The sequence below is a fragment of the Lutzomyia longipalpis genome, chromosome 1, assembly GCF_024334085.1.
Source record: "Lutzomyia longipalpis isolate SR_M1_2022 chromosome 1, ASM2433408v1".
Classification (NCBI taxonomy): Eukaryota; Metazoa; Arthropoda; class Insecta; order Diptera; family Psychodidae; genus Lutzomyia; species Lutzomyia longipalpis.
The window spans coordinates 907,405-916,696 of NC_074707.1; the positions used below are offsets into that span (position 1 = coordinate 907,405).

Genomic DNA, 9,292 nt, shown 5'->3' on the forward strand with positions numbered 1-9,292 from the left:
TTCATGTTTCATTGATAATTTTTGGATAAAACTTTTCGATCAGAAAATTAGCTTTTTGAACAGAAAATTCTGCATTTGATCAGAAGAATATCTCGTTTTGGTCAGAAGAACGCTAATTTTGTGTTTTCTTTTGCTTTTTTCCTACAATTTTTCCCTTTTAGTTCTTCGATTGAAATAAAATCAATTTGATGCAAATAAATAAAAATAAATCGAAAATTCTCATTTTTCCTATGATTACGAGGTGATCCGAAAATTCGTTTTTTTTTTCATTCTAACACTCAAATCAAATCTTTTAATCAGAAAAATATTCCGTTTTTGCATTAAATTAATTTTTAAAAGAGAAAATTGTATGAAAAACTCAAAAGACCCAAATGGAATATTCTTCTGATTAAAAGCAGTATTTTCTTACCAAAAACCTAATTTTCTGATCAAAAGATAAGATCCACAAGTCGTAATTTTTTACATATTTGTGCCAATTATAAGTGAATTTTTCCAATTGATCCCTCAATCTTTGTCTGGTCTTGTTTCTACATTCTATTCTTTAAATAAAATTATGCATTATCCTGAATTTTTCTAGGAACCCAACATGATCCATATAACAATGAATAAACTTCTTTTCCATTAAAAATTTATTATTTATTAAAAAAAAATCAGGTAAATTCTTTCAGAATCCTTATTCTTCAGTAATTTCTCCTCAAAAAGAAAGAATTTTGTTCCTGTACAGTTATGCATTTCTACACTGTTTGTCCGATCGTGATAAAATTTGGTACAGAGACTACTGACACACATTCAGTTTTCCTCAATTTTCTCGTGTTTTCCGGCGAATTTTCCGGGAAAATTGTGTTTTTTGTGACCAGGAAAACACTTTTGAATTTTTGGCATCAAAAATTCCAAAAGTCAAAAAAATCCATTTCCGGGAAAAAAAAGTGCGTGTAAAATCCCCAACCGTCAAAATTTTCAAATTTTTAAACCCAACCGTCAATATTTCCGCGCGTCCCAAATTCCGCACAGAGAGACTCCACGGAGGCGCGGGAGCACCCGTAAGTGCCCCTGCTCCATGGAGCTCCAAACATGTGTTTTGTGCTCAAAAAATTGGCGGAAAAACAAGAAAATCGCATTTTTGGAAAAAGAAAAAAAAAGTTCGTTACAGTTCAAATTTTTCCGCAAAGCTTTTCAAATGCTGCATCCACAGAACATATGACGAGTTCCATGCGCGGGATTATTCAAAGTGAAAGGAAAATGAAAAAAATATTTATCTTTTTTTATATTTTATTTATAAAATTCACCTCAGTCGCTACATAATCATAAATCACACGCACACAGTCAGTCAATTAATTATTCATTTTTTTTATAATTTATATTTCACCTTCTTTGCATTCTAACTTAGGACTTGAGAAAATTGAACTTTTAAAGTAATAAACTGATTGAAAAAAAATGTAAATTATGTTTAAACATTATTGACAACATAGGGAATTTTGAAAACACTAAAAAAAAATGATTTTTCTTAGCTCATTTCTCTCACATTTTTGTAATAAATAACCCTAAAATAGCTTAGCCTGATCTTCTACTGGGTTTTTTTTTCGCGTTTCATTTTATAAATTATTTTTTTTATGTCTTCAGCCACTTTTCGCGCACTAAATTTGAAAAAAAAAAGAGTTTACAGTTCATCCTTGAGATCATCATCATCATCTCCGCCCGCCGTTGGTGGTGGACCACCCTGTCCTTGGTAGAGTTTAGCAATAATTGGCTGTACAACATCCTCGAGTTCCTTCTTTTGCTTCTTGAAATCCTCCGATTCGGCATCTTGATTGTCCTCGAGCCACTTAATCTTGGCATCAATTGCCTCCTCCATTGTTGTCTTCTCATCTTCCGACACTTTAGCGCCCAATTTCTCCTTGTCCGACAGTTGATTCTTCAAACTGTACGCATAGCTCTCGAGCTCATTTCTTGCCTCAACGCGCTCCTTTAGTTTCTTGTCGTCATCAGCGAATTTCTCTGCATCCTTAATCATTCGCTCAATATCCTCGGGCGTCAGGCGATTCTGATCATTTGTAATGACAATCTTCTCGGAGTTCCCGGTACCCTTGTCCTCGGCTGTTACCTGGAGAATACCATTGGCATCAATTTCGAAGCTCACCTCAATCTGTGGAATACCCCGTGGAGCCGGTGGAATGCCCGTAAGATCGAATTTACCCAACAAGTGGTTATCCTTTGTCATTGGGCGCTCTCCTTCGTACACCTGAATGGTAACTGTGTGCTGATTATCCGATGCCGTGGAGAAGATTTGAGATTTCTTCGTGGGAATGACTGTATTGCGTGGAATGAGTTTTGTCATGACACCCCCAACGGTTTCAATACCCATTGTCAGGGGATTCACATCGAGCAGCACAATGGCATCTGTATCTTGTTCCCCAGACAACACACCAGCTTGCACAGCTGCTCCATAGGCAACAGCTTCATCGGGATTAATGCCCCTCGATGGTTCTTTACCACCAAAGAATTCCTTAACAAGTTGCTGCACTTTTGGGATACGCGTTGATCCACCCACGAGAACAATCTCATCGACATCCTTCTTATTCATATCCGAATCCTCAAGTACCTTCTGTACGGGTTTCATTGTTGACCGGAAGAGATCCATATTCAATTCCTCGAACTTTGCCCGTGTTAGTGTCTCCGAGAAGTCTTCACCCTCAAAGAAGGATTCAATTTCAATGCGAACCTGATGACTTCCGGACAGAGCACGTTTAGCCTTCTCAACTTCCCTTCGCAACTTCTGTACAGCCCTATTATCCTTCCTGATATCCTTACCCTTCTTCTTCTTGTACAATTTGATGAAATGATCCATGACACGCTGATCAAAGTCCTCACCACCCAAATGAGTGTCACCATTTGTGGCAACAACCTCAAAGACTCCATTATCAATGGTCAGGAGGGACACATCGAAGGTACCACCACCCAAATCAAACACCAACACATTCTTCTCACCATCCCTCTTGTCCAACCCGTAGGCAATAGCCGCCGCGGTGGGTTCATTGATAATCCTCATGACGTTCAAGCCAGCAATTACACCGGCATCCTTTGTTGCCTGTCGCTGTGCATCATTGAAGTACGCTGGCACCGTGACAACAGCATGCGTGACCTTCTTGCCCAAATAAGCTTCGGCTGTTTCCTTCATCTTCCCCAACACCATGGCGGAGATTTCTTCAGGAGCAAATACCTTCGTTCCCGATCCCGTTGCCACCTGAATGTGGGGCTTGCTACTCTTCTCAATCACCTTAAATGGGAAGAATTTCACATCATGCTGCACCGTCGTGTCACTCCATTCACGCCCAATGAGGCGCTTAGCATCGAAAACGGTATTCTCGGGATTTGTCGTCAGCTGATTCTTGGCTGCATCACCAATTAGACGCTCCCCCTCAGCTGTGAATGCCACGTATGATGGGGTAATGCGGTTTCCTTGGTCATTTGCAATAATTTCCACGCGACCATTCTTGTAAACACCAACACTGTTTTTTTTTTTTTTGAAAGGAAAAGACAAAAAAAAATTAATTAATTGATTCATTGTTGGGAAAACTTATGAAATAAAATAATATTTGAATTTGGCGCGCACTCGAAGTGGTGAATTCGAGTGGTGAAAATAGAGAATGTGGGGAAAAAATAATGATTTGGAAGGCAAGATGTACGGATTCAGGAATTCAGGAAATTTCGAAAACATTCGTTTTATTCTTGCATATTTTATGGTTTTCTAATGTTTTTTTCTTTAATTATTTATTACAAAAAGAAATATTTTAATGATGTCCCAATAACTTTTTTTTTAATAAAATTTAAATTAAAGTGAATCCAGGATTATTTAGCTAATTTGTGGATTTTCTTTCTATTGAAATTCAAAAATAATTTTAAAAAGACTTTTAAAAAAAACTTATATTACAGAACAAATTAAAAATAAATCTTTTCATCCTAATGGAATTTTAAATTAACTTTAAATTTTTTCAAATGATTAAAAATGGAAAAAATAATGAAAAAAATCGTTTATTTTGCGAATTTTATGATTTTCTAATGTTTTTCTTTAATTTTTTATTACAAAAAATGTTTTAATTATGAGCGGAATTCACTACTCAGTCGGTCTTAAAAATTGAAGTCGGTTTTTAACTCCATCTTAAGGTTATAAGTCAGTTTTTTTTTAGGTCTGACTTAAATGTAAGTCGGTTTTAAAATTTTTATTTTTTGAAAGTTAAGTCAGACTTAAAAAACTGACTTATAACCTTAACATCGAGTTAAAACCGACTTAAATTTTTAAGCCCGATTGAGACTTAGAGAACTAACTTAAAACCTTAAGATCAACTTAAATTTTTAAGCCGGACCGAGTAGTGAATTCGACCCGATGTACCTTTGCTTTTGTAATAAAATTTAAATTGAAGTTAATCCCGGATTATTTAGCTCATTTGTGAAAAAGGTTAGATAACAAAAAAATATTTGCTTAGAAAGCAAATTAGAGCACAAAATCAAGTTCATTACCAAGAAGGCGGTTTTGACATTGAAACTTTTTTTTTATTGTTTCAATAGTAAAACGCCTACAAATTGAACTTTTTGATGCAAATACTCAACAAATCAAGGGGTGATTATCTAGCGAAAATTTTGGTTTTAAGATCTGAAAATTGGACTTCACATGAACATCTTTTACTAAAACCGAACAACTCAAAACCGGAAAAAATCCAAAAACGTAGGGGAGACCGGGGTAAAAATAGTCAATTTGCATAAATCCTTATCTGCAGGATTCCCCAAGGGCAAGAAAATTTCCTCGATAGGTCATTCTTATAGGAAATTTCCTGGCCTACAACTTTGTCTCAGACCACTTTTCTCTATCTCCACGGGAAATATGAGTTTTCGAGCTTTTCCTAAACCCTTCCGCTTCTGACTTTTTTTAGACGTGGCGGGTAAATATAGTCACCAGTTGGCTAAATAAAGTCGGTCGAATTTTCCGACATTTCCAATGATTTTCCACCTGAGAGATTGATAGTAGTTGATAGCTAAACTTCTCACCTTTTGATTCGCGACAAGGAATTTCACTTTTATACGCACTAAAACAGAGAATTTTGCGATTTTCTCAAACACGCCATTTTGCAACAAATGAATAGAAAATATGCCAAAAATTTCGATCTCCCATATGATTTACATGGGATGACTAGATCTACCCCAAGGGGTATGTTTTGATTCAAAAAATTGTAGAGAAAAATCATTAAAAGTTAGTGAAAAATACACCTTGGCAACGTTTTCTGCACTAACCCAGGTAGTGAGAAAAATTATCAGATTGGAAAATTGCTGAAGGAAAACTTCGGAAAACGCGTTTTTCTCAATACGCAAAAGTTTGGGAAATGGGCCAAAAATCTGTTTTCATTTTTAACTCATAAAGTACTGATCGCATAACCTCCAAATTACTGTCAAAAATTATAGGTTGGTAGGGCTTTCCACCAGAATTTTTTCCGATTTTTCCGATTAATAACTTCGGAGAAATTGGCATTTGAAAATTCGAAAATGACTATTTTTACCCCGGTCTCCCCTATTTAGGAATTTTTGGTTTTAATTTAGTTTTCTTTTTTGGGTTCAATTTACTACTTTTTGGCAATAAATTACTACTTTTCGGTTTGAATTTAGTGCCTCTTTTAGCATTTAATAATTTTTTTTAAGTTTTGTTCCTCAATCTGTGCTGTTTTGGGACTGAAAATCAAATAATTATCGGCTTGAATTTATTCTTTTTTTTTTTTGGGTTGAATTTACTACTTTTTAGGCTTCAATTGTAGTATTTTTTAAGCTTTAATTAATATTTTTTTAGGCTTAAATTAATATTTTTCTAATTTGAAGCTTTTTGAGATTGGAGACTGCTTTTTTTAGGGTTGAAAACCAAATAGTTTTAGGCTTGAATTAAGCACGTTTTGGGTTGAAGTTACTACTTTTTTACGTGATTTTACTACTTTTTGTTCTTTCTAGGCCTAAATTAAATGTTTTAAGCTGTTTCTTCTCAATCTCTGCCATTTTAGGGCTAAAAAAAATATTTTATGCCCGAATTTAATTTCTTTAGGCTTGAATTTAGCATGATTAGGGGTAAAATTACTATTGGGTTTGAATTTAGTCATTTTGCGAAGTTTGAATTAAATATTTTCTTAGGATTCTGGCCATTTAGAGACTCAATATTTTGATTTTGCTAAAAATTCGAATATTTCCGAATAGCCGAATAATTTCATCCAGATAAATCTCCCTTGCAAGAAATAACACAGAATACAAAAAATTAAACATTTTAGATTTTTTTTTCAGTGTACTTTTCCCTGGAATTTACGATTGTTCTTGCAATATTTGAATGCAATCGCCATGGAAAGAAAAGTTTAAAAAATACTTTAGTCCACTTTTGAGACAACCACGTTATTGGGAGTACCCGTGGAAGTTCTAGTCGTGCTATGGACACAAATACAATGAAAATGATTGATTTATTAACTAAAAAAGAATTAATTATTGAACTTACCATGAGTATGTTGTTCCCAAATCAATTCCAACGACTGTGCCAATGTCCTTATCCTTCTCCTTTTTCTCCTCAGCCAGCGCAAGGCTGACAAAGGCCACAACGGCCAAAATTCTCAGTATTCTCATCCTCAGCTATGTGTAATTTGTACACCCTGGAAGGGAGAGAAGAAGACAAGCAGAGAGTTAGTCAAGTGCAGAAATAGGTCACGCTGAGAACGTGGCAATTTCGATGATGGAGCACCAAACGGAAGGGGATTTACAGTTAAATTCCTCACATTCTATGCTTTTTTATGCTGCCTTAGCATAGGGATAGCATAGATTCAAGGGAATATCAGGATTAACATAAGAAGTGTCTGGATGTGCAAAGATATTTTGAGAAGACACGTTGAGTGTTATTTCATCATCTTCTTTTGCATTAAAATTGCATAGAAAACTGTCTTAATTTGCAATTATTTTGCATAAGAAAAAACAACGAAGAAATTAATAAAATTCTTTTCTTTTTTTTAAGAAAAAAAAAGTAGGCAATGATGCCAAAAGCTTTGCCAAGAGGATGGAGAATGTTCCAGAAGTTTCTTGAATTTTCTCACCAATTCACACAACTAGAGAATTTTCCTTATTCTTCAAAATTAATTAATTCTTTCTTGTCTTCAATTAACATCCCACGAAGGCAGTTTTTAAAGGATTTTACGAGGAATTAAGGAAAGAATTTTCACAAAGCCGGGACCACGTTTTGTAGAACACAAAAAATTCACATCCTCGGATTTACCTCAATTTTCTGCAATATCCTGGAGATTTTTTCACACCAAAAACACAATAAATCCACAAATTGTTTCCTCAAGGACTGGTTTAGCTGGTTTTTCACGGTTCCTTCACAGATTTAAACACTTTAATTTTCACTGCAATCTTTTCAATTCAACGTTCTGCAAAATAATGAGTTTCTCCTCTCAACCGCACCGTAATAAGAGCGCCCATATCACCGAGCGTGGAGAATTTCTATTGGCTGCCGGCACTCGGGTGCAAGCTTCCACGCCGAATATGCGGCGAAGTGTTGTTGTTTCAATGTGATTGGTCCAGCATTTTACGCTGGCACGCATCATATGAATGAATATCGTATCGCCGTACTAGAGGTCAAGCATATGCTTCATTGCTTTGTTTGTGTTTTGGTTTTTTTTACAACAAACTTTTCTAGAAAATTGTGAAATTTCGAGAAATTATCTCAATCTATTGCATCACTTTCTCCCAAATTTAAACCATGGGGACTCAGAGGAATCTACCTAATTCCAAGGAAGCCCTCCTCAAGTCCTACAACACCCGATTGAAGGATGATGTAAAAAGTATGCAGGAAAATTTTGAAGGTTAGAATTGCAGCAAATGCGGAAAATTTTTTCAATTCTAAAGAAAATCCTTTTTGCAGAGATTCTGAAACTTGCAAAAGGCGAAAATGATAGTCAGCTCTCAAAAATAACACAATGCGAACAGGATACGTATGAAATGCAGGTCCGAGCAGCAAATATAGGTGAAAAAACAAACTTTTCTCTTTGCGAATTTTCCTTAAAAAAAAATGTTTTTCTTTATTGTTTTTTAGTTCGTGCTGGAGAATCTCTGATGAAATTAGTCTCAGACATTAAGCAGTATTTAATTCTCAATGATTTTCATTCAGTCAATGAGGCAATTACAGCAAATTCCCAACTCTATCGATCAACGCAGTCTGATTGCGATAAAAAACTCATGGGCCTACGGGATGACCTGGCAGCTGATCTCTATGATCTCGAAGAAGAATACTACACTAGTGTTTACAAGTAATTCCAGTATTTAATGTATTTAATAAAAGGAAATTGAAGAGAATTTTGGGACTGTTTTAACATTTTTAATAAATAGGCGAACATTAAATGTTCCTCCAGGGCACTCCCCGGGGCCCCAAACATGTGTTCTATGCAGTAAAATTAAGAAGATAACCAAAGAAATCGAATAATTTTGAAGAAAAACAAAAAAACATTAAAAACTTTTGTTAACCCTGGAGGATTTTCCTGGCCAAAGTAACCAATTCGACTATTTCCAATCGCCAAAGAATTAAAATCTATTTAATTTTTAATACTTTTTTTTTTGAAAGGACTAGAAGTCAGTTAAAACATCGAAAATTGAAAAAAAAAATATGTTGCTATTTTCGAAAAATTCGAGTTTGAAATTTTCGAAAATTTTGTTTTTGATTTTAGCGCCTCTCGCGGTCATTTCTCGAAGTTGCGATGTTTTAGACATTTGTAGGGTTTCACGAAACCTTTCATTTGCGCTTGAGTTGATCAAAATCGGACTTGTAGAACCCGAGATATGACATGTCAAAGTTGGAGCTCAATATTTTCAAAATGGGAACAAGGGAACGTGACCCAATTCCGACCTCCAAAGGTCCGCGCATAATTAGAAAAAATGGTTTTAAATAAAAAACAATACTGTTAAGTTTAGTATCATTTTAAAGCCCATGTAATGCTCTTTTAATTCCCATAATTTTCTACATTTAAAGTTTTATCAGTTTTAAGTAATAGCGGATTGATAAAGACCTTAGGAGGTCGGAATTGGGCCACGTTTCCCTAGATGTTATAGTCATCTATAATATATCAAAATATGAAGCAAATCAATATAATGGCGTTTTCGAGATATTTATCGAAAACTCATCGAAAATTTTGTTTTCGAGTTGGCGGTCACTTTTAAAACTTTCGATGTTCTAAACAGTTGTAGAGAATCTTGAAAGCTTTCATTTGACCCCGGGTTGATCAAAATCGGTCAA

At 35.1% G+C, this 9,292-nt stretch overlaps 2 protein-coding genes across 2 annotated transcripts; one reads left to right on the forward strand and one right to left on the reverse strand.

Annotated features, from left to right (window-relative positions):
- Positions 1-1,251: 1,251 nt before the first annotated feature.
- Positions 1,252-7,536, reverse strand: LOC129786362 (endoplasmic reticulum chaperone BiP). The gene is made up of 3 exons (XM_055821329.1): positions 7,280-7,536; positions 6,515-6,665; positions 1,252-3,506 (listed from the first exon to the last, which is right to left on the reverse strand). The coding sequence occupies exons 2-3, from the start codon at positions 6,637-6,639 to the stop codon at positions 1,658-1,660; spliced, it is 1,974 nt and encodes a 657-aa protein (XP_055677304.1). The 5' UTR covers positions 6,640-6,665; positions 7,280-7,536; the 3' UTR covers positions 1,252-1,657.
- On the forward strand, positions 7,529-8,358 carry LOC129786384 (mediator of RNA polymerase II transcription subunit 22). The gene is made up of 3 exons (XM_055821366.1): positions 7,529-7,868; positions 7,928-8,029; positions 8,099-8,358. Exons 1-3 carry the CDS (start codon positions 7,766-7,768, stop codon positions 8,314-8,316), a joined length of 423 nt encoding a protein of 140 aa, XP_055677341.1. The 5' UTR covers positions 7,529-7,765; the 3' UTR covers positions 8,317-8,358.
- Positions 8,359-9,292: the final 934 nt, after the last annotated feature.